Source organism: Vulpes vulpes, chromosome 13 (genome assembly GCF_048418805.1).
Source record: "Vulpes vulpes isolate BD-2025 chromosome 13, VulVul3, whole genome shotgun sequence".
NCBI classification, from domain to species: Eukaryota; Metazoa; Chordata; class Mammalia; order Carnivora; family Canidae; genus Vulpes; species Vulpes vulpes.
Window position 1 is genome coordinate 102,383,884 of NC_132792.1, and position 25,348 is coordinate 102,409,231.

Sequence of the window (25,348 nt, forward strand, 5' to 3'; positions counted from 1 at the left end):
TAGATAAAACCTGACACTAACTCTTAAATTCTGCTTCTCTCGTTTTTAGTATTCAGCACATATTAAGGAAAATACTTTAAGTTCTGAGTTGCTTCGATTTCAAGTTATAGATTGGGATGAAGAATTCACAGATAATTGGCTTGCAGTGTATTTCTTTACTTCTGGAAATGAAGGGAATTGGTTTGAAATACAAACTGATCCCAGAACTAATGAAGGCATTCTGAAAGTGGTTAAGGTAATAACGTCTGTTTCCCTTCAGTGGTAAAAAAATATTCCATATTAGTCCAAACTATCATTTCTACAAATAAACTTTATTCACATATTAATAGTAATACCACTACTTTATAGAAAACTTAGAAAACACATAAAAGTAGATAGAATTTTTTAAAGACACACACATAGCCCTACTACTTAAGGACAGCTTTTTAAAAACATGTTGATTTATTTCCTTCTAAGCCACCATACGTTCTATAATAAACACAAATACACTAATATGCATATATTTATAGATGTGGTTGCTTTAAGCACAAGAACACAAAACACATTTCTTGACTTAATCTCATTAATCTCTACAACTGAAGTTAGGAAAACATAAGAATACATGATATTATGGCTTGTGAATTTGTCAAATTGCTTTAAGTGGATTATTACAGTCATAAGGTGGGAGAAAGGGCAACTTTTGGGGAAATGGGAATGTATAATTAAATCTGCAAGATAAAAAATAAAAATTGAGTAAACTTTCCACTTAACATGCCTGCCTATTAACAGACACCCCCCCACACACACACACACACAGAACCCAATCTGGAATAACGTAAGGATATTTCTGCCTGGACACTGTATAGACTAGAAAAAATAACCACTATTTAAAAACATTCCTTGGCACAGGACACTGGACTATAGGGGACCTTCTTTCTTTATTTCCTTGAGTCGAATAGAGTAACAAGCCCATAATATCCCCTTAACAAAGAAATTGCTGGAGTCCCTGAGTACTGGAAGCTATGCAAACAGTTCTTATTACTCTGCTTTTCAGAAAGAGGGCTATAACCATCACTTGCAAGGGTTTGTTATAAACTTTCAGCAATCCCTGAAGATGGTGTCTTCTCTCTCTCCTGTCTTGGAGTCATCTAGTTGTTCAAACCAGCAACTTGGGCCTTACCCTTCAATCATAACACTGGCACAACAGCCAGTCATCCAATTCTGCCCTAGAAATTGTCCTTAAAGTCTGGCCCTGGTCTTCCTTCCTGTGGCCTACAATCTATCTAGTCTTGTCTCCTTATTCTCAGATGACTGTAATCTCTCCTGATAGATGTCCTTACCTTCTGCTTCTACTCTGCTTCATTCTTCTACTACCACCAATCTATTGCCATGTTTTTCTTAAAACCTATGTGGATTACTCTGTTCTTTAAAACCTTTCCTTGTTCTCCATCAGCTGTGGAAGTAGCCCTCAACTCTTACTATTCACTTGTATCACCAGCAAATTTTCCTTGCCAGTGGAAATGTAGGAACTGTGGGGTAGCCCAGGCAGTGGCAGGTCTTAAAGGTTCTGCAGAGAACTCTAACTGCAGCCAGGATTGATGACCAGCTGCTGGGCTTGAAGATGACCTCCAGACTCCTCAGAATTATATACAAGCCCTCACTCACCATCTGCAACCAGCTCTCTGTCACCTTCTACAACTCTGGGCATTTGCAAATATTTCACCTTTGCCTGCATACTTTTCATCCTTCAACACTCAGCTCACCTGAAACCTCTCAGGTGTCCTAACTGTCCCCAGTACAAGTATTGACTCATTTTTGCACATAGACTCTAATTTCTTCTGTCACTTACCGCGTCTATTATACTTACTTGTTTACACTTTTTCATTCACTTACTCTTTCTCTTCCCCTCCACTGAGGAGCGCTTGGGCCCACAAAACTAGTCACTGCAAACCTAAAACTCAAATCCAGATCTCTTACTTTAATTATTTTCAGTAAGATATAAATATGACCCAAATGAACATTTCCTTATCTCATCACTTTCAAAAAATATATTAGTTAAAGAAAAGAGTTCTCCTGGAATTTCTCAGGCCTTGATTTGGGCCTCCTCAATTAGAGGGTCAAACAAATAGTTAGCATGTAAGACCATCTGAAAATGGTTCTACAAAGAGTTGGTGGATCACTCCCCACTGCTTTGCAGAGACATATTTGTCAACCAAATTTATTACAACAATTTGCCTTTGCCACCTAGGAATTTCCAGTTGGGAAAGATACTATTACACATGAATTCAGTAGCTAATCTGGGAATGGCTATAAGTGTCATTTGTAGGAATGTATTATGGGACTAAATTTGTGCAGTCCTCACCACGATCTGATGAGATAAAGTTTTGGGGTTTTTTCAGAAGTGAAAATTTGAGAATCAGAGAAATTAAATATCATGCCATGAATCACACAGCTATTAGGCAGCAGAACCAGGACTCAAACCATGCTACCACAGCAAATTTGGGATTCTTTCCATTGTACCACATAGCTGAAAGAAATTTAATGATGTTTTAGTAGTCTGAAAAGAGGTATCCTATTTTGCAAATATTGGTTATGAGATCTTATGAGTTAAGAATATTAATGATTTCTCCATTTCAACATTACAATGATTTCTGAAGCTATCTTGCTATATAGAAATAAAAAGAGTAATTCATAACATAGAACATAGAGTTCTCTTGTCCTTTAGTGGGTTTGCTGGATTGTATCTCTGTGATACTTCTTTCCTTCTAATTTTTATTTTTTACTCTAGGCTCTAGATTATGAACAACTACAAAGTGTACAATTTAGTATTGCTGTCAAAAACAAAGCTGAATTTCACCAATCAGTAATTTCTCAGTATCAAGTGAAGTCAACACCAGTCACGATTCAAGTAGTCAATGTGAAAGAAGGAATTGCATTCCATCCTGCTTCCAAGACATTCACTGTGCAGAAAGGCATAAGTAGTAAAAAACTGGTCAATTATGTCCTGGGAACATATCAAGCCATTGATGAAGACACTAACAAAGCTGCCTCATATGTCAAGTAAGACTGTTTTTACATATTTATTGATGTAGTTTTAATTTATAAGCTACTACAAAAAAATACCTAAACTATTATATGCCAAAAATAAAATGAGATACAAAGTGGCCAACTCAAGAAACTGGCTAATTCAAGAAAAGACATATAGCCAAATCATTGGAACATACCGTGCTATGAGCAAAGATAACAAGCCTAAGTTAAAGTGGAAATGAAGAAAAGAATACCTTAGCCTTTGGAGAGAAATCAGGAAAATATTTCACAGAAACTTTCAATTGAGTCTTTAAAAAGAGTAGTTCCCAGAAGATCATGGTGCAATCAAATGAAACAGCATGTACAAAACATATACGCCCCAAATATAAGAACATCATGCAAAGTAGTTGCTGTAAGAGCAAGAACACAATTACTTTACTGCACAGAGTAGAAAAAACTGAAAAACGAGGCTAATACTTAAGGATTATGAAATATTGCTTGTTTGTGTTAATATACTAATTTTCTGCCACTGTTTGGAAGAATGTATTTCAGTATCTTAAATCACATATAAATACATTAAATATAAAATGAGTTATTTTCATTAAATAGGCAACATTTCATATTTGAAAGAATACTATATTTTTTCTGTCATAAAACAGGTATGTCATGGGACGTAATGATGGTGGTTTACTATTCATTGATCCAAAAACTGCTCAAATCAAATTTGTCAGAAACATTGATCGGGATTCTACTTTCATAGTTAACAAGACAATCACAGCTGAGGTTCTGGCCATTGATGGTAAGAAAAATATCTCAAAATGGGGCGCCTGGTTGGCTTGGTCAGTAGAACATGCAACTCTTTGATCTTGGGGCCATGAGTTTGAACCCCACATTGGGTGTAGACTTTACTTAAAAAATAAAAATCTTGGGCAGCCCAGGTGGCTCAGCGGTTTAGCGCCCCTGTCAGCCCAGGGCCTGATCCTGGAGACTGGGATCAAGTCCCACATCGGGCTCCCTGCATAGAGCCTGCTTCTCCTTCTGCCTGTGTCTCTGCCTCTCTCTCTCTCTCTCTCTCTCTCTCTCTCTCTCTATGTATCTCTCATGAATAAATAAAATCTTTAAAAATAAATAAAAATCTTAAAAATATACACTGCAATCATTTATTAAAGAAATCCCATTCTAATTGGCATTTCTTTATGAATAGATGATTCCAATTATTTAACATATTACTTTTACCACTAAATAATGTTACTTATCTTAGGGGCCTTGGGTCTCAAATCTGAGGCACCTGAATCTAGAAGGCTGAGTATTCCAACTACTCAGTGGAGTTTGTATACCATCAAATTCTATGTTCAGTCCCTGTGGTCTGCTGTGTTGAGGCAGAAATTTTTAGATCCAAAGAAATTTCTGGGTTTGAGACATGGAGGGATAAAAATTGATACAGAGGGCATGTCAGGAAAGCTCAACTCAAATGTGAGGTGCCTTTGTGAGTTATTTATAAAGTGAGTTATCTTACAGAGACCTCATGTGACTAGATCATTGAACAATAAAATCTTCTGGAATGTTTTATTGTTTCATTGGGTGTTCTGTGTTTCATCAAGTATAATTTGTGCTCAGGCAGTATGCGAACATAAGAAAATATAACAGAAGAATAACACCAAAGATCAAATCACCTAGGAAAAGAGCAAAAAGCTCTAAGGGAAACAACAGAAATTATTCATAGTCTTACCACTGAGAAATTTTTACTTTATTGTTTTTGATTGCCAATACTGAAAAATTTTTCTTCAATAAACTTTTATATCTTGTATAGTAAAAATAAATCTTTGCTTATTCCAAATACTTTAGCTCAAGCTTTAGAAGTAAAAATCTTTCACACAGTGCTGGGTTCACACAGTAGGATACACTTAAGAAAACTATTGTTTTTATGTTGATTTCATTTGTAATCAGTGAATTCATCACCTTACAGGTCTTGGTTCCAAGCATATTAATAAATTAATAGACAATGTTAATAAATTAGAGACACCAGCCAAGTTGATAAATTTGCTTTTTATAAGATGTGGCTTTTTACTTATAAGAATAACCAATATAATTCTTCATGAGAAGACATACTAAGTTGGCTACATGCAGGAGACATTTAAAAGGTTTTTGGGGTACAACTTATTCTGAATATTTCTTTAACTCTAAAATGTTGTTCTTACAGAAAACACAGGTAAAACTGCTACAGGCACCATATATGTTGAAGTACCTGGTTTTAATGAAAATTGTCCAACAGTTGTCCTTGAAAAGAAAACAATTTGTAGTTCACTACGTTCTGTGGTTGTCTCAGCTAGAGTACCAGACAATAAATATACTGGCCCCTACACATTTTCCCTGGAGGAACAATCTCTAAAACTGCCAGTTGTGTGGAGTATCACAACACTCAATGGTAAGTCGTAGTAAACTTGCTCCCATAAATGAAAGTTGCCACTTCTTTATATTTCAAGAGGGATAAAAGAGCTAAATTAGGAGCAAGTCTTTTCCAAGAATAATTGAAAAAATTTTCTGCAAGGAAGATATAGTCCTAGTCTCGCAAATTTCTTCTCTCTTCAGAGGAGGAATGATATATGTTAATGCTTTTTAATGTTTTGTTTTTCATGTACAGTCTAATTGTTTTATATTTTTAATGTCTTATTTCTACTTCCATAGGATACCATAAAGAAAATAGAGTCGGGTATCTGTTTTATTGCAGAGCTGTTTAAATTTCTAAATATAAAACTTTTCCTAAATGAGCAGACTGTGAACAGACATGAAGCACTGGAGGCATCGCCCGTTCAAAGCTCATAGGAAGTGCTACTTAGTCTGTTACTAGTCAGGAATCTTGACAGCATGGCAGACTGAAACTCCCATTAGTCCATTAGCCAGTGAGTGGGAAAGAGTTCATCCATCCTTCCTTTTCTTCTAACCTTTTATCATGCTAATTTTGCATTTTCTATGTTTTCTAAGAGTCTCCTAGAAATAGCCATTGGACATAATAAGAATCTTCTCACTTTTCTCTAGCTTTTGCTGAACCAACCTTGCTTCCCTCTATGAATTGCTCCACGGGTTCTTAGTCATAGGTATCAGCCATTGCTACAGTCACCACAGGGATCTTGTTCTCAATGGCCTTCTTTCCTAGGACCTTACTGATCTTAGTGTAATTCCCTAGTTCCAAAGTATTCATGTAGCTTTGGGCTTCAAATGGGTTTACCAGCACATGGTCGGTGAAAAGGCTCCAAAAGAAACATCAGAGAGAGACAAGACCCAGCACTAGACATACCTGCTTGGATGAGGATCGACAAGGTGACAGTGGTTGAATAGGCATAATATCAAAGGGTATGGTAGGGTCGAGTGATTCAGCTGACACAACACTGCAACTTACAAGAGCTGCTACTGGAGCCTACTTAGATAGGGACAACATAGGACTGGAGATTGGAGAATGATCAATGTTCATGAGTCAGATGGGCAACAGGCCCTCACCTCAGAGAATCTCATACAACTGGCATTTGGGCACGTGGGATGAAAACTATCAGGAACAGCTGAGGTAGTGGAAGCCAAAGCAGAAACTCAGTCTTGATAAGTCAGGCACAAAAACATGGACTCTGAGGGAAGGCATACGTCCAGAGGGTCACATGCAAGTCCAGGGGGTTGGTACAGACATTCAGGAGGTTGGTTAAGCCCAGGAGAGGGGGGGTTGATATTGAAATGTTGCCTACCTCCCATCATCTTTCAGGGGGAAAATTAAGGTAGGACTGAGTCTTCATGGGGAATAACAGGCCCATCTGGGGCAGAAAAAAAGGACAAGGAGGAAGTACAGGCTAATTTACCCAACTGAACTCCTTATCACTCTCAGAACTGCTCAAACCTCACCTTACTCTCAGCCTATTTGTGACAATGATGTTTAAGGCAACCCCAGTTCTGTTAACAAGAATAATTAGTTTTAAGAGCAAAAGACACCTTGTCCTGCTGTTGATTTGTGTGATTGTCTGTCTTTAGCTACTTCTGCACTCCTAAAGGCCCAGCAGCAGCTATCTCCTGGAGAGCACACAATCTCCCTCACAGTTACTGACAGTCAGGACAGACAGTGTGAGACACCGGAGAGCCTGACCCTGGAAGTCTGCCAGTGTGACAACAGGGACATCTGTAGATCTTCTAATGGGAACAAAGACCATGGACATCTAGATGGAAAGAGGCCATCAGGGAGGCTGGGGTCTGCAGCCATTGGCCTGCTACTCCTTGGTCTTTTGCTGTTGCTATGTGAGTATGCCAAACCTAAATTCTGTTTTTGATAGGGAATCGGCCTTTGCTGAGGGCTTCAGGATACATGGGCAATGCCATCTTTGAAATGCAGAACCATTCCTCAGCTGCGCTATAGGCAAAGATGGGGGTAACATTTTCAGAAAGAACCAGAAATGTTTATAAAGTTAACATGTCACTTGCCAACAATCTATATTCATAATACAACAAAGCAAGTCATATATGTCAGACATTTAGAAAACAGCATAAGAGAATCAAGAAGAAAAAAATCAAAGCATGAACACTTTCTACATACTGCCAGTAATGTTCATAATCAAAATAATGCCTTTATACACAATGCACTTTCTAAAATGTCTTCTCCACAGACATAAAATAGAAAAAGAATTCTTGCCAAATAAATCTAGGGAAAAATACAAAGTATATTATATATGAGCTTGATAATGAGCATTAATACATCACAGGCTCTGAAAAGTTATTTCTTAATCCAGCACTTCCTGAAAATAGCTTACCACCTATATACATATACACCCTCTTAAAGGCTTTCACTTAATAAGCTTACATTTATTGAACACATTTAGGGAAACTATACATGTTTTATTTTTCAATAATGTTGTGCCCAACGTCACGAATCCGAGAAACCACCGAGGAGCCGACACCGATGCAAAAACACGAGGGTTTATTTACAAGCTCGAGCTTGGGTCCAAGTATACCCGACACAGTGGAGCAGGGATTTGGACCCCGAGACTAACAGGCATAGCAGCTTTATAGGGACCAGTGGCCAATGGGATACACAGAAAGTTGCACAGTCATGTGGGTCCACATGCAGGTGGCCAATTGAATTACATCTTACCCTATAGTAGCCATTTGAGCTGGCCTATTACTTTGGTCAGAATTGGCGCGCAGTTTTGGCGGGCACAAAACAGGGTTACATTGTTATGAGCCGATTTCCGATTAGGGTGTGCCTAGCGGCTTGACTAGGGTGGGGCAGCGCCTTAAGCAATAAGCAGGTTATGTGGGGGTCATACAGGAGGTGGCAGGTGTAGCACAAAATGGAGTTAGTCCTGCTCTGCTTGTCCAGGGGTAGGGGATTTTTGTTAAATGTCCTGGGTTCCACAAATAAAGATAAAATTTAGTCAATGGATAGGTTTTTAAAAAATTTCATTAAAATCAAAATCTCATGAATCAAACAGTATTTTTAATGTAATAGATCTCTATTGAAAAGACTTCATGGCAAATTCTTATATAAATAAGAAAAATCCTTGAAAAATTCACATCCATTTCTCAAATTTATTACAGAATTGTAGTTTTTAGAATTAAAATGATTATTCATGATAATCAAGTAATCAAGTCCACTCCAACCCCTTCAACTAAAATTTTTTAAATTTATGAAATGTTTAAAACACAAAGAAGTGCAGAAAAATTACATGACAAGCACACATATACCCAACACTCAGATTTAACAGATCTTAATATATGCCATATCTGTTCAGGGCTCTTTTTTTTTTTTTAAAGATTTTATTTATTTATTCATGAGAGACAGAGAGAGAGAAAGGCAGAGACACAGGCAGAGGGAGAAGCAGGCTCCACGCAGGGAGCCCGATGTGGGACTCGATCCCAGGACTCCAGAATCACGCCCTAGGCTGAAGGCAGGCGTCAAACCACTGAGCCACCCAGGAATCCCATCAAATCCCTTTTTATAAAAAAAGAAAGAAGTTGTTATCCATACATCTAGTGGCCTCCCACACATGCCATATATTCTTCCTCTGTGTTCCCCAAAAGTGTTTACTATTCTGCTGTTAACATGCATCGTTCCATTTAATAGTTGAAACTGTTTCAACTTTTTTTCAGTTTTTCAATATCATATTAGCCAATTTCAAAACCAAAGTTTTTTCAAGTACATATATGTGAACCTTGATGCAAGCAGCCAGCTGAAAAGGGTACCTGATTCTGGTTTTCATATAGTTCACGGATTTATGCATGTCTAATTCTATGGAAAAAAAAACTATACTATGATGCAGCTATAATAGAAATGAATACAAATGGGTATTATAGAGGCTTTGTGGAATAGGAGAATCGTCAATTTGAGCGTTAGAAAATGAGTAGGATATAACAAGTACAAAAAGAGGGAAAATTGGGATCCCTGGGTGGCTCAGCGGTTTAGCATCTGCCTTCAGCCCAGGGCATAATGAGACCCGGGATCAAGTCCACGTTAGGCTCCCTGTGTGGAGCCTGCCTCTCCCTCTGCCTCTCTGTTTCTCTCTGTGTCTCTCATAAATCAATCAATCAATCAATCAATCAATCTTAAAAAAAAAAGGAGGGAAAATTGTTCCCAAAGGGTAACAGCATGGACCAAAGCCAGAAAATGCTTTGCATGTTTTAAGAATTACACCTTGGTAGGCCAATGCATGGGGAAATTGTGGACAGTAAAGCAGATGAAACTGGAGAATCCACTGGTACCAATGTGAAAGGGCTTATGTGCATAGGTTATGGTACTTAAAGCTATGAGAGAAAAAAAGAGTTGATGAAAGTATCTGAATAAAAGCCTAGCATTTCATATTTGTGTTTTAAAAAAATAACATTGGCAGCACTGTGTAGGAAGGAAATAACAGGAGGTTACTCTACCAGTTTAGAAGAGATGATAGAAGCCAGATTTACAAGACCAGTGCTCTAACCACTGAGCCATGGAGCCAGAAGCCAGATTTAGATATGAGACTGGAAAGGAAAGGTTGTGTGTGTGAGGCATTACATGGAGAAGATTTGGAGATAATAAATATGAAGAGTGGACAAAAAAATCCAGATGAACCACTGAAGTCAGTTCTTGCTTAAACCATTAAATGAAACAGAAAATATCAGATGAAGCAAAGATACATATGGTGTTAGTGAGTTTAATTTTGAAATGCTGACGTTTAGGGTGTAAATATATTCTACAGGCAAGCCATTGTACATTTGGGATTGTGGCTCAGGATGGCAATCAGAGAAAGTACATTGTGCTATTCCCAATTATATTTACTTCCTGTGCTCTTACCATTTGAAAAAAATGCCACGTTTTGATTTTTATGTAGGACAAAACATACATTTTTTAGTCTGTAGAAATGCACTCAACACTTTGAAAAACTTTTCCTGGATACATATATAAAAACCAAATATATATGCAGATACAATGATAAGCAAGATCTCTAAAAGATTATGCCCACCTAAAAATACTCACCATACAGGTGTACATTCATCACCTTAAAAACTAATTTGTCAGCTCACAATATCCAATCCTTCCCACACACTTAACAAAGTCATAGAATTGAAAATGGCAATAACTTAAAAAACCCTATAGAAGTATCATTTATGTGAACATTATATTAGATTTTAAGAAAATACATCAAATATGTCTAACTTATTTTATTTATGTACTTGGCCTAACATTTTCCATTTTATATAAAATATTATATAGGACTGACCTCATTTGAATAACTGATGTAGCCCATCTGGACAACACTAGCAAATCCTCATAGTATTCACTATTGTCCTTTACTTATACTGCTAACTCATTTAATCCTCACAACAATCTGTGATGTAGATACTTATTCTTCTATTCTCTGGATGAATTACTAGAGGCAAGAAAAGATGATATAACCTACCCAGCTGGTAAGAGAGCCAGAATTCAAATCCTACCACCCCTCACTAAACTACCTTTAAGTGGATAGAATTCAAACATAAGGATTCAATAGACCTTAACCACCAGAGGTGGAGGTGGGGTCACTGACTACCTAGCTTTCCAGAACTTCAAGACAGAGTTTAGTATTTTCCTCTATTAGCATGAGAATGATGTTAATCTTTATTGCTGAGATGTGACAGATATGCACATAAAGAATGAAAGCTATCCTGACAGAAAAGCCTCTCCAAGCTAGGGATTCTTAAATCACAATTAAGAGTCCAATGGTATTAGCTCATCACTCCAGTTGCTGAGGGAGTTTGCTGGTTAAATGCAGTTTACTAAGAGATCAGTAGAGTACAAATTACAAAAACATTACCCTGTGCACCTAAAATCCTTTACCATTCACCAAACAGTGCCTATTTTAAGGCAAATATACCTATTACAAGAACAATCAGATCTGTCTCCTCCAGTTTAATAATCATCTGAAATTTTAGGATGCTTAGTTTATATTTTATTTTGTAGAAACTAATTTTGCTTTCTATTAGATTTTCCACAAGTACTGATATCATATATTCTTTCTAATGTTTCAGACAATTGTCATGTTGCATTGTTTCCAAATGATATAAATGTTCTGATATTTTGTTTTCCTTTATTAGTGGCCCCCCTTCTGCTGCTGACCTGTGACTGTGGGGTGGGTCCTATTGGGGGAGTGACAGGAGGATTTATCCCAGTTCCTGATGGTTCAGAAGGAACAATTCATCAGTGGGGAATAGAAGGAGCCCAACCTGAAGACAAGGTGAGGACCCAGTTTCTAAAACATTTATTTTAATCACATAGAACAAAATTAGATTTATATTCAGATAGGAAAAGGGGTAGTGCGCACAAAAAATAAGACACTCCTTGACCTTTAAAGACCTTTGGGAATCAGTGCTGAAATGAATGGAGCCATTTAGAATTGTAGCTCTTCAGATATCTAATCCTAAAAATGGTTACTCCTGCAAGAATTTGGACTTCTTCTAAAGTCACCTTTCGCAAAGAGCCACATTTCACCCATTGTGTCATGAAATCTGGTTCATTTTTAAATGTACTGATTTTTTTTGAACATGGTTTGCAGGAAATCACAAATATTTGTGTGCCACCTATAACTACCAGTGGAGCCGATTTCATGGAAAATTCTGGTAAGTGAACATCAAATTGATTTTTGAAGGCAATACTGGGTTAAATAAGAAACATTGAAAAAATAATAAGTGTTCTAAATCTTTTTTTTTTTTTTAATTTTATTTATTTATTCATGAGAGACAGAGAGAGACAGAGAGAGAGAGAGGTAGAGACACAGGCGGCAGAGGGAGAAGCAGGCTCCATGCAGGAAGCCTGATGTGGGACTTGATCCTGGGACTCCAGGATCACACCCTGGGCCGAAGGCAGGCACTAAACCACCGAGCCACCCAGGGATCCCCTCTAAATCATTTTCTTAATAATTTTCAAATATGAACATATGCTGGGAGATGTTACCACTGAAACAGGGTTTCAATGAAATGATTTACTATTAGTATATTAGTCATTCAGGACCAAGCTTGGGTTTCAATAAGTTCATTGAAATTCATTGTCTACTGATGCCATCATTTTTTTAAAAAGATTTTATTTATTTATTTGAGAGAGCGAGGGAAAGAGAATACAAGCAGGGGATGGGCACAGGGAGAGAGAGAAGCAGGCTCCTGGCTGAGCAGGGAGCCCAGTGTGGGGCTTGATCCCAGGACCCTAAGGTCATGACCTGAGCCAAAGGCAGATGCCTAACCTACTGAGTCACCCAAGAGCCCCAGTGTCACCATTTTTAATGTCCAAAGATTTGTTATACTTTTTCCAAACTTTAATAAACTGAACTATAGCTGTTATACGGCCAATTACTAATTTTTTTAATTAGAAAAGATTTCACACATGTAGAAAAATGTAAAGGAAGATACAGCAAACCCTATGTATCTACCATTCAACACTGACTATTCTTAACATTGGTAATACTTGCAGTTAAACCTTGATCTTATTGCCCTTCTTTTTCCCAGAACTAACAATACCCTGTTTTGAGTTAAATTACCAATTTTATATTCAGTCATAATGGGACAAGATCGTTTGTTCTCATTTAGGTGAAATTATTTATTTCTTTGGTCTACCAAATGACTATTTTATTCATACTATCTCAATGCCACAATTAAGGCATAAACTAGAGGAACAATGAGACCTAATGCTGAATATTAAAATTTTTCTTAACTCCATATTTAGCAATAGATTGTTTTTAAATGTCTAGCCTATAAAATCTGCATAAGATCACCTCAAAATGTCTGGCTTTATCAGCTACCCCAATCCTCATCTGCTTCTCCCATTATAATCACATATCAAAAACCATAATCAAAATTCTCTAGGAAAAAAATAACTTTCCATAAAAGTGTAATGTAAAGGTAATAGGGAGAATAGTCATAGCTCTTTAAATTTTCTTTACACACCAAGACACTAAATTAGCATCTGCTAATTTGCATGATTACATTATATACATTTCCTCTTTGGTTTCCATATTGAAGCAATACGACAGCTTAATTTTAATTTCTTTTTTCCTGAAAACAAATAAGCATTGCATTATAAGCTTTCCATGTGCTGAATACTCTGTTTTTACCTCTCTATTTCTGGCTGTTGTCACTGAAAATCTATTTCCTGTGTATATTTTTTAATTAGTATGCTTCCAGAGCTATTCCATCTGTGAAGGTCCTCTGTACAGCTTCAGCTCCTCGTTACAGCCTTACCTACTCTATTACTATCACATTAAATAGACCATTGGATATTATCACCTCTAGTCATATAATTGTAATTTCTCCCACTTATTTGCTTTACTTGGTGTCCACCCTTGGGTGTCAAAAAGCAGCAAAAAAAAAAAAAAAAAAAAAAGAAAGAAAAGAAAAATACAGCATAAGATGCTATAGAATTTTCTCCCCCTTTTTAGAAGTTTGTACAAATACATATGCTGGAGGGACAGTGGTGGAAGGAGCCTCTGGAATGGAACTGACCACCAAGCTTGGAGCAGCTACAGGATCTGGAGTGGCTGCAGGATTTGGAGCAACTGCAGGATTTGGAGCAGCCACTGGACTTGGTATTGGTTCTGCAGGACAGACTGGAACTATGAGAACAAGGCATTCCACAGGAGGAACCAATAAAGACTATGGTGAAGGAGCAATAAGCATGAATTTCCTGGATTCCTATTTTTCTCAGGTAATTTGGTGGAAAACTCTATCTTATATTAGAGATCTTCATACTTGACTATACTTCAGTTTTGCAATTTGTTGTTGTTTTACTTATAGCTTGTTAAAATGTGAGAAAAAAACAGGGTTCTTTGTCAAAATAATACAGATAACCTAAAGTGGCTGCCAAAATTAGGCTACTAGTCAAAAGGAAAAAACAGTAAATAGACACAAAGAGAGATAATATAGCAAGTAGAACCTCCTCCCTCTGACTGAAATAACAATGGAGAGTAAAATCTTTTGCATGTCAGGATCAGCAGCATCCTCTTGAGGAATACAAAGCAACTTATTTTGTGTTTCCTATACCATAAGTACATCAGAATACATGTGTGTATTTTTCTGAGGTAGGGTTATAGTATTCTCCACATTTTCAAAGGAGTCCATACCCAAAAAAGTTGAGGAACCATAGAATTATTGACCCAAAAATAAAAGTGAGAAAAAGGGATGTGATCAAAGATCAGATGAAGTGTCAGGAAGTATAGTACTGAAAGAACAAGGGTTTAAGAACAGGTAAGAGTTTCAGAGGCAGGTTTGTGCATCATTAGAACAGATTTTACACAGAGTTTTGGTAACAGAGCTGGTAAGTTCTGGGATCTAGACTATTGCTGAGAAGATGGAGCCTGACACCGGCTGACAGGGAGATCTTGTTTGGGACAAGGACTCTTGGGATATTCTGAGGTGTGATGTGAGCCTTACTTTTGGGTCAGGCTCCTACATAGGTTGGGGAGTCTAAGCAAAGGCCCCAGTCTGGCTGAGAGCTGGCTTAGATGGTGCAAGTAAGATGCCTATCCCCCATCCCCAAACACAAAGATATGCATTAACAGAAGCCCCGTGAATTACCTCCAGGTTTTGAACACATTAGTTTTGTACACCTAAATCCATGTCAGTGCCTTCAAAACCTAGAATCAAAACATAATCCTAGGACAGACTCAATTTTGAAGGAATGTCAACTACATTGTTCTTGAAACACCAGAAATTTCTGTAACAAGATTGTTGATATACAGAGTATGTCGTTACTTCAATGGGTTATCTAAAATTATGCGTTCATGATCAAACCTTGAATTCTATGAACAGTATTATATTCTTCAATTAAGATTCTTTTAAAATTCTTTTTTTTTCCATTTTTCTCTATCTTTAGAAGGCATTTGCCTGTGCAGAGGAAGATGATGTCCAGGAAGCAAATGACTGCTTGCTGATCTATGATAATGAAGGAATGGGTGCCCCCAGTTCTCCCGTGGGATCCTTGGGTTGTTGCAGTTTTATTGCTGATGAGCTGGATGACAGCTTCTTGGACTCACTCGGCCCCAAATTCAAAAAACTTGCAGAGATAAGCCTCGGGATCGATGATGAAGCCAAACAATCTCAGCCACTTTCCAAAGCCAGCTTTTCTGGGATGGAATCCTGTGGCTATTCCCTAGAAGTGCAACAGCCAGAATCTGTTAGGGGCCAGACTTTGTTAGGCAGTCAAGGAGCTTCCGCTTTGTCTGCTTCCAGCTCTGTTCTCCAATCAGCCACTTCCATTCCCAACCCTGTGCAACATGGTAGCTATATGGTAACAGAGACTTACTCAGCCTCTGGTTCTCTCGTGCAACCTACCACTACAGTCCTTGAGCCACTACTCACGCAAAATGTGACAGTGACAGAAAGAGTGATTTGTCCCATTTCCAATGTTTCTGGCAACCTACAAACTCCGACGGAGCTACGGGGGTCACGTAATATGATCTGTACAGAAGATCCCTGTTCCCGTCTGATATGACCAAAATGAAATAGAATAATATATTGACCGGATATAAATATTTAGACCAAATTGCCCAAAGTAGCATAGCAAAGCTCACTGTATTGGTCTAATTGGACACTTATTTGGTACTCTCCTAAACTAAGCTTGATTAAATTTTCTAGTAAATATCCCCAAATTGGACATGTTGTCACTCTTACTTCTCAAATACCATTCAAGTAGTAGTAAATCTTGATGTTTTTCAAAAAAAAACTTTAAGATCATGTTCAGTGGGAAATTTTCAACTGATAATTAACAATTTTTAAACTTCTATTTTTGTAGTGCCAAAGAACGTATTTGCCACTTTAAATAAAATGAAGCGCGTTTTAGTGGATTAAGCACTTGGGAGTCAAGAGCCCCAGTTCTTGTCTGTCACCTTTTGTTATGTCACTAACTAAGAGTCATAAAGTCTTTGCTAAAGCATTTTGAGCTGCTTGGAAAAAGGAAGTAGCTGCAGTTGAGTATTTGCCATCTTCTTGGTGTTGGGAGACCCTAAATGCATCTTTTGCTCAAGCTAAGGGCTATTGGCTTATGCATCAAACTTGCTGTATCTATATTCCTCAATGCTCAAAATAAGACTATTTTGAAACAGAACTATCACAGAAAATTTAGGAAAGTTTAGTATGGTATAAATAAATATTTTGTGTTTTTCTACATTACTTTGAAAGGATCTATCCAAAGAAAATATTTTACACTGATCTCCTTCCTACACACTTCTCAGCACAAATCCTGTGTTCTTGAAAATGACTCTATTTTTTTTCAAATGTCAGTGGGTAGATGGAACTTGCATATGATATATAATGAAGTTTATGACATTAACAATGTCTACAGACTTTATGGTTTTGCTCATAAGAAAAAAGAGGCCTCTGACTAGGTTAACATATAGTGGAATTTTTGAATGTGTATTATAAACATCATTTCAAGTCAAAAAGGGATATGGAAAGGGATCATCAGTAACCTCTATTTTATTAAGCCTTACTCCCTTCAAACAGCTACAGCAACTTAATTCTCTGGCATAACAATGAAGATTTGGAATTTATTACTTCATACATGTTGCCATGTTAGCAATGCAGTTCTTCAAATCATTTCTGGTCATTCAAGATCTTCAGCCTTTATCCCATAGAGAGAATACCCTACCTTCTTATCAACATTCTTGTCTTAGCTGAGTCTTTACACAATCATCGTCCAGCTCCATTATCTCTAATTGTATATAAAATACTCTATTTTGTTTTGTTGCCATATTCAAAATATTTGTTTTTTGAGATGGAATGCAGAGTACTAAAGTGTGTTTTAACACAGAAGGATCCAGTCCTAAGGATACCTGGGGGAAAGACATCTCCTAATTGTCGCTACACCTAACATTCTTCCCTCTCCCTGGTGCCATGACTACAAGGAAGGTATGTGCCAGGATAACTAAGAAGTACAGGCAATCTGTTCTTTCAAGACAAGCCTGCTGTTTCAACAACACCTGCAGTGCGTCCATCTTGAACTGAGGGGAACCAGACCCTACCAAGCAGCTGCCAGGTCCCAAAGAAGTTGCCTCGCTATTACCACTGGGACCTGTTAATGGAAACTTGCTCTCGGGTCTAGATCACACATGGTTGATTTGTGCCTCTTTTATGCATGCGAATTAATAATCATAATAATCCTTACTTCAAGTTCAAAAGTGTTTTCAGGATCCTCCAAGTATTTTAGCATTGCCTCTGAAAACCCAACTTATCATGAAATGGGAATTTTGCTACATTGCCAAATGCAGAGGAAACTATGTCATAGTAGTGAAGGCTCTATAAAGCAAAATTGAAATTAAATGTCTTTTTAAATAAAAATAGATTAATCTTGACTAGGAGGACCTCAGATTGATTTGCCATGTAAAAGTAAATTCAAAGCAAAAATATAGCTGTATTTTTCCACCAGAAATAAAAATCGTTTTAAGCAAAAGAAAAAAATGTGTAAAACTGTCTTTTTACTTGATGTATTATAAATTTTAAACAGTATATACTAAAACTTTAACAGTGTAACACTGTTATAATAAAATAGTTTGGAAACACACTTATGAGTACTTCCTTTGCCATTTCGTAAAAGGTGAACTACTCTTTGTAATTAATAGTTACTAAGAAATAGAAGGTAAGAAACTGACTTACATATGTATTTTTATCAGTATCTCACCTTTTTTCTAGCCCATACCTTTTTTCCGTCCTCCTAGGCAGGAAGGAAATACCTGGGGACTTAAGATCTCTTCTTCAGGTGGAAATAGTCCTAGTTGAGGTGCTGGGTGAGGTCAGGACAGACTTAACTGGATGTTTTAACTCATTTAGTATTTGTTTGGCAATTTGGAATGGTCTTTCAGGCAGAAATTCTGACACGCTAAAGAGAAGGCCAGGTTTCCAACCTACCATGATGAAAAATGTACCATGGCTCTGGTGACAGCTATCAGAGACTCAGCAGCCCACGTTTGTTTCCCAGTAAGTGCTTGTTATTTTTATGTCTCCCTTTAAAGGGATGTCACAAGTAAGTCCCTTTGGAACTTTAGATCTTGCCTTGGCTGACCTTCCTCATTCTTTAATTCACACAGTTCAACTTGGATCTGGTGGATGAGGAGCAGACGCTGGATGGGAATGGATATTGAGTGAAGAAAAGTGGATGGCTTGACTCAGATGTTCCAAATCAACCCCAGGAAAATGAAGGCCATGTACGTAAGTTCCAAAAATATCCCCCGATCTTCCTATTTATAGAAAATTTGAAGAATAAAAACAGCAAGATCAGTTCACCTTAACTTTCAAAAATCAAGACTGTGAAAAAAAACACAACTGACAAGCTTCAATGCCACTAACAATTAAGAAACAGGTAAATGCTAAGGTCCCTTCCTTCTTGTTATTGGCAATTCAGCATCTTCTCACTCCTTTACTGGGTCTACAAGGAGTGACTCTGAATCAGAGATTATATGGCTTAATATTTGTTCAACAACACAGTCTGAAATTTTTAAGTAAGGGGCATAATTGTTAAGAAAGGAAGATAATTGTTTGAATTCCAGGTGCCAGAAACAACACATTTTCCATAGCAAATACTGAGATCCCTGCTGCGCTCTGACAAAACATGGGACATTCTAGGTTGGTGTCTTAATTTCTTTTTCTTTTATGCATAGACTTTCTTTTTAACAAATGCATAACAGAAAAAATCTAAACATAATGCAGATATAGTTAAAACTCAAGAGAATGATGGTTTAAAAGAACAAGTGCAAATGGATACCGTTACCAGAGCAGGAAGAAAGAGGACACTGATAAGCCCTACCAGGTGGCCAAGACAAAGAGGTACATATTCTAATTTAATTCTTACAGTAACCCTGATTATAGTCAGGAAAAGAGAGACCCAGAGAAGCAAATTACTTCCTCAAGGTCATTCAATAAGGTGACATAAATGTAAAAGGTTTATCTATAGTTATTCAGTAATAATAATACATAATTATTACTCTGTCAAAATAAGCTGCTTGCTTTCTGCTCTGAGACTTGAGTAGAGCATTAAAAATTGTTAAGGATACAAAGAAAACAATCAAAATGATTTTTTAACAGACTAGAAATCTAGGTACAATTCTAAAGATTAAAGAAGCAGTACACTGGGGGCAAATGTATCTATTTGGGAATAGAGGACAGAGCAATCTGTATATTTCTATATATATCTAAGACTGAGAGACAGAGAGAGATAAAAAGGAAGAGACAGGGGAATAGATAGAATGCAAATGTATGGTTTGCTGCAATACTGAAGTATACGTGGAGTTATGTTTCAGGACACAATGACATCTCTTCCACATTTAATAAGGAAAACAAGCTACCCAAAAAAGCAAAAAAACAAACAAACAAAAAATAAAACAAGCTATCCAAAAGCCATGGACACTCTTTTTTGGTAAACTCCTTAAGAATTACTTTTTTTTTTTTTAAGACTTTATTCATGAGAGACACACAGAGAGAGAGAGGCAGAGACACAGGCAGAAGGAGAAGCAGGCTTCATGCAGGGAGCCTGACGTGGGACTCAATCCGGGGTCTCCAGGATCACACCCTGGGCTGAAGGCAGCGCTAAACCACTGAGCCACCCAGGCTGCCCAAGAATTACTTTGATAGCACCCAATTTAGAAGAGGTTATGTGTGACACATAGCTAGACATAAAAATAATTTTACATGTACCGATTTTGATTCAATATTAATAGATACTATGAAATGACCACCACAGTACGTCTAAGTAACATCCATCACCATACATAGTTAACAAAAATTTTTTTTCTTGTTATAAGAACTTGTAAGATCTACCCTCTTCACAACTTGCAAATATGCAATTCAGAATTATTAACTATAGTGACCCTGCTGTATATTATATCCCCATGACTTATTTATAACTCTAAGTTTCTACCTTTTGACCCCTTTCACCCATTTTCCTCACATCCCGTGCCCTACCTTTGGCAATCACCAATCTGTTCTCCATATCTAAGACCGTGATTTGTGTTTTATTCTGTTTCACTTTTTTTAAATGATAACTTTAAATGGGTCCTTCAACCTCAGTGTCTCTGTGATTTGTGAAAAACACATTTGAACAGCTACAACTATTTTACTCTTCAACACTATCTCCCTCTCCACCTTTATTCCATGAAGTAGTATTATATTTTAAAATTTATGCCTTGCAACGTCTGATGTTTTCTGCATCCTGAATTTGTTATTAAATTAGCAAACAGTAAATGATGTGTGAAAACACAGAGCGTCAAATTCTAATATAAGAGAAACACTGATATTGAAAGAATATGTATGTCCTCATTGCCTCAGAAGGCAGGGGAAGTATTTATATTCTTTCATAATCAAGAGAGGATTGCAAAGAATTCTGTTAATTATAAAGTAGCACAGAATCAGGTAATCTTGTATTTATATAAATGGGATAATGACATGGTTTCCACTCCTGCAAAAAGGCATTGTCACTAAGCCAAAAATGAGTATTTAAACACAAAATGTGAGTCATGTCTTTCCATGTCCAATGAACTATGTTGACAGTAAGATTTATGTGGCCCTAACCTGGAGGTAAAACACACACATACCCATACACACATGCCTCAGATAAGCAAGTAGCTTGGTGTAGCTGATTGAAGCAGTGTCTTTCCATCACCAGATCCACGAACCAGGCATGGTTGGTTTGTGTTGCAGATACAAAGTTTCTACATGCAGAGTCTGCTCTCTAGATTATTAGTAAAAAGAAAAGAACCACTTAGATTTTTCCACCTAATTTTCTTTAGGCAAGGCATAATGAAAAGACCTTGTTTTACCAAACTCTTAATTATTCTCATTCAGGGCCAACATCCACAACTTTAGTGGAAAACTGTGTCACAGGAAATGCAAGTATTAGTCAAAGGGCATAAAGTTTCATTTAGACAAGATGAATAAGTCCTAGAGATCTACTATACAGCACAGAACCTATAGTTAGCAACACTGTATTATATACTTAAATTTTGCTAAGAGGGTAAATCTTATGTTAAGTGTTCTTGGCACTGATGATGATGATGATGATAATAATAATAATAAATAAGAGGGAGAAAACTTTTGGAGGGGATGAATAGGTTCGTGGCATAGACTGTGGTGATGGTTTCATGGGTGTATACTTACCTCCAAACACATCAAGTTATACACATTAATTATGTACAATTTCTTGTTTAACAAAAAATTTAACATGTAATAAACACAGTCTCATAAGTTCTGACCATATTTCTTTCTGAATCTTCCCTCTTCCTCTCAGCTGTTATAAATTGCTCTGAATTTTTCCCCACAAGTTATGACTGCTACAGTTGAAAGATTAAGTTGATTTTCTAACTTGCCACTCTTCCTCTTTACACTTTCTCGGATCCTGAAACATCCTCTTTTGTGCTGGTCTTTGGAAATTCTTTCAGAGGCAAATCAACAACAAAGGCATTTGTCGCCAAGATGATAGAAGCTCTTCTACTCTGTGCAACCCTATTTCACACCAGAGCCTCCAGAACAAGCCAACGCATGCTTATGGCTTCTTCTGCCAATTCTTGCTAGGAAAGGATGTCTCTACTGAAAAAACAAGTCAGGAGATGTTGCTGAATATTTTGATAGGAAACACTGAGCTGTCGGGGAAAGAAAATCTGTTGATGTTTTGATCATCACTACCTCCTGCTTCCTTTAAAAAGCTGACCATAACTAGTTGATAGGTTTTTAAATTGTTTGATAAGTTAATTCACAATAAAGTATAAATCACAGAAGCACTTCATTATTTCTCCTTCGAGCATATATCTTTAATACTTAGAATATCTGTTCACTTAGAAAACAAAGTGATATTCTATTATCATTAAGTCATAGGTCAGGAGGTGAGGTGTTTTAAGCATAGACACTTTCTAGTGTCCCTCAATCACCTATTTGACGTCTGTCCATATGACCACAGAGCACACCTGGGACTCAGGTTTCACATTCTGATCAACTGACCTAATGTATCTAGTCTCTAAGAAATAAAAGTAAATAAAATATTTCATAGAAGTCCCACCAACTTATTATTCCTGAAAACCTAGAAGCCACAATATTCCTCTGCTGTTTTTTTGCAGATGGATTATCCATACTTTTGAAGTGAAATCCAAAGTATAAAGAACAATAAACCATACTCTGTAGACTTAAGATTCCAACAATTGAAAATTTCAAGGTATAGACTGATTCTCCCACAGTGCCAAACAATGGAAACTCACAATGGCACTTTTATGAACCATAAAGCAATTCTTTACATGAGCTTTCACATGGGTTTTACTTTGTTCACCTCTAAGTCTTCCCTGTAATATTGCTCTGCTTAATTTGTTGACTTGTCATCAAATGCCCTGATTACTTCAGATGAATGCTCTAATCCTAAAATTAAGAAATATGATGATACACTCTCTTCCTCTTTCATACCCATAGAAGAATTAGTCACAAGAAGTCTTTGTTAACTGACTTACCTCTGTTGTAGCTGATTCTACATGAAATGGGTGTGACTCTCCCCAAAGGTATGACATCATTCAGATATTGTTTTCAGTAAAAGTTAAGAACGGTCCACCTGGAAAAAAAAATGTCATAATAAATTAGCAGACAATTGCCCAAACAGGAGGTCTACTTTCAAGGCATATAGTAATGTTCATAATGACCATTATGAATTAAAAAAATCGTTAACCACAAATGTCCTTAGAGAAGCTAAATATCACTGCGATATTTAAAGCTAAATTATCCAGAGCAATTTTTCCCATTGCCTTTTTTGTATCAATGTTTTGCTAAGCTGGTTTGCTTAGCATTTGAACATATTTCTGTCTAATAAAATTTCTAAGTGGGAACTAGAGAGGGAGATGAAATTCAAATTAGGTCCATTGCCAAAACAAAAACGTTAAGCAAAAAAAAAAAAAAAAAAAAAAAAAAAAAAATTTGTCCAACTCAAATAAAACAGGTTTAAAAACAAACATCTTCTTAAAGTGCTCAGGCACTAGAAACATTTTGAATCTCTCTTCTTATATCTGAAAGACTGCTTCAAATCTCCAATTCCCTGATGTATATAGATATAACTGAGTTAATTAAATTATTATTCATCATATCAAGAAATTTTCAATTACTTTTGTTACAAAAATGAAGTTACTGCACAGACATATCTGCCACTCACAATTATCTAACCGGGGATTTCAAGAACACCATTATAACTTTTAGTCAGCACAGCTCATGTAAACATGTCCTCCAAAGCAGTGGTTCCCCATATTTTTTTTTCTCCATGACATGTGTGACAGATGGCATTTGCAAGCTCATATCATCCTGTGCACAAGATCACCTTGAGGCTGTGCTGGCCTTCCCAGCTGGAATCAACTCTCTCCACAGAGACGGAAGTCAAAATGCAAGTAAGTAACATCATTATTGAATAACTTTAAATGTGCTCTAATCATTTTAACAAGTAAATCATTTACAAATTACAGAGCTTGATTATTAACAAATTACTACATCCACTGGCATGGTACTGAAATAAAAAACCACCACTCATCAAGATGAATTCTGAAAAGTAACTAGAATGAGTGATTTCATTTCCTCAAATCCTGGTTTTTCTTTAAAATGAACATTGTTAACTATTTTTAAGATTCTGCTCCTCTCTACTCAAGTATTTATAATTATCTTCCAGATTATTTTCAAAGATCTTTAACAATCAGTGTTGCACTTCCAAGTTCACTCTCCAAAACCACTGAATTGCTTCTTTCACTTTTTCTTTACACATATGAACATCCCTTGTCTACGTGCAAATGAATGAAATCAACATTCTTTTCTGTCTTCTGAGGGTTTTTTTCCTGTGTATCTCCATAGGCTCATTAGTCACATTGAGTCAGTGTGATGGCTCTTGCCTGACACCCTCAGTAAACACTCCCATGCCTGCCTGGTAAGCCCTGCAAGTCCTGTCGTGCTGGGGATGGATTCCAGTCCAGAGCTGCTGCTAACAACCAAATGCTTTCCCCCTATCTCCCCCAGCCAGTGCTATTTCCCTTATCTTTCCAAGAATTCCCTGGGGTAAAACTAAAGCCAGAAACTTATTCTGGAAAAAAAAAATTTTTTTTTCTAGAAACTGTAGTTTGGGGGTGTCTGGCTAGCTCAGTCAACAGAGTACGCAACTCTTGATTTCAAGGTTCTGAGTTCAAGCCCCACATTGGGTGTGGAGCCTATTTAAAAAATAAAAGGGGCAGCCCCGGTGGCTCAGCGGTTTAGCGCCACCTTCGGCCCAGGGTGTGATTCTGGAGACCCAGGATCGAGTCCCATGTCAGGCTCCCTGCATGGAGCCTGCTTCTCCCTCTGCCTGTGTCTCTGCCTCTCTCTCTCTCTCTCTCTGTCTCTCATGAATAAATAAATAAAATCTTTAAAAAAAAACTTAAATAAAAAAAATAAAGAAAAGAAAAGAAAACATAGTTGGGTAGATAAAATCAACGTTCTCAAGTGTCAGGCTTCTGTTAATGAACGCTTGCTTTGTTCACCTCCAGAAGGAAAGAGATTTTCCATATTGTTTATGGTTTTGCACTTTGTCCCTTGGGAAAGGAAGGGAGTCTTAAAGAATGCAGAAATGTTCTCCATTGGCCTCTGAACTTCTTCACTTTACACTGTTCAGGCAGCCTTGGGCAAGACCCATTCTTGATAAAATGGTGAGGGAGAGGGATTTCATCCACAGTGAACCAGCCTTCCCACCTTAGTCTGAGGACATTTACTCACATCCTTCCAAGAATATAGTTGTCTCTTGTTCTTTCCCTTTACTCTCACTTTAAAGGCACACTCACACGCGGATGTTCGTACACACCTTCTAGCCTCCAAAATAACCTCAAAGATGTATTCACTTATTTATTCATTT

General features: G+C 37.1%; 2 protein-coding genes across 3 annotated transcripts in view; both read left to right on the plus strand.

The window, feature by feature from the left end:
* The window catches only part of DSG3 (desmoglein 3), a 33,023-nt gene extending 15,095 nt beyond the window's left edge, over nucleotides 1-17,928 (plus strand). The window contains exons 8-16 of the mRNA XM_025996919.2: nucleotides 50-235; nucleotides 2,768-3,039; nucleotides 3,666-3,805; nucleotides 5,207-5,431; nucleotides 7,018-7,278; nucleotides 11,584-11,723; nucleotides 12,042-12,105; nucleotides 13,914-14,179; nucleotides 15,347-17,928. Of these exons, the coding sequence (XP_025852704.1) occupies nucleotides 50-235; nucleotides 2,768-3,039; nucleotides 3,666-3,805; nucleotides 5,207-5,431; nucleotides 7,018-7,278; nucleotides 11,584-11,723; nucleotides 12,042-12,105; nucleotides 13,914-14,179; nucleotides 15,347-15,964 (2,172 nt within the window). The 3' untranslated portion in view covers nucleotides 15,965-17,928. The remainder of the gene's footprint in view (nucleotides 1-49; nucleotides 236-2,767; nucleotides 3,040-3,665; nucleotides 3,806-5,206; nucleotides 5,432-7,017; nucleotides 7,279-11,583; nucleotides 11,724-12,041; nucleotides 12,106-13,913; nucleotides 14,180-15,346) is intronic.
* A 608-nt stretch (nucleotides 17,929-18,536) lies between these two features.
* The window catches only part of DSG2 (desmoglein 2), a 60,661-nt gene continuing 53,849 nt past the window's right edge, over nucleotides 18,537-25,348 (plus strand). Inside the window, exons 1-2 of one of the 2 annotated variants that reach the window (XM_072732127.1) lie at nucleotides 18,537-18,675; nucleotides 23,760-23,867. In XM_072732127.1, coding sequence (XP_072588228.1) covers nucleotides 18,637-18,675; nucleotides 23,760-23,867 — 147 coding nt within the window. In that variant the 5' untranslated portion in view covers nucleotides 18,537-18,636. The remainder of the gene's footprint in view (nucleotides 18,676-23,759; nucleotides 23,868-25,348) is intronic. The other variant, XM_072732128.1, reaches the window with a different exon arrangement.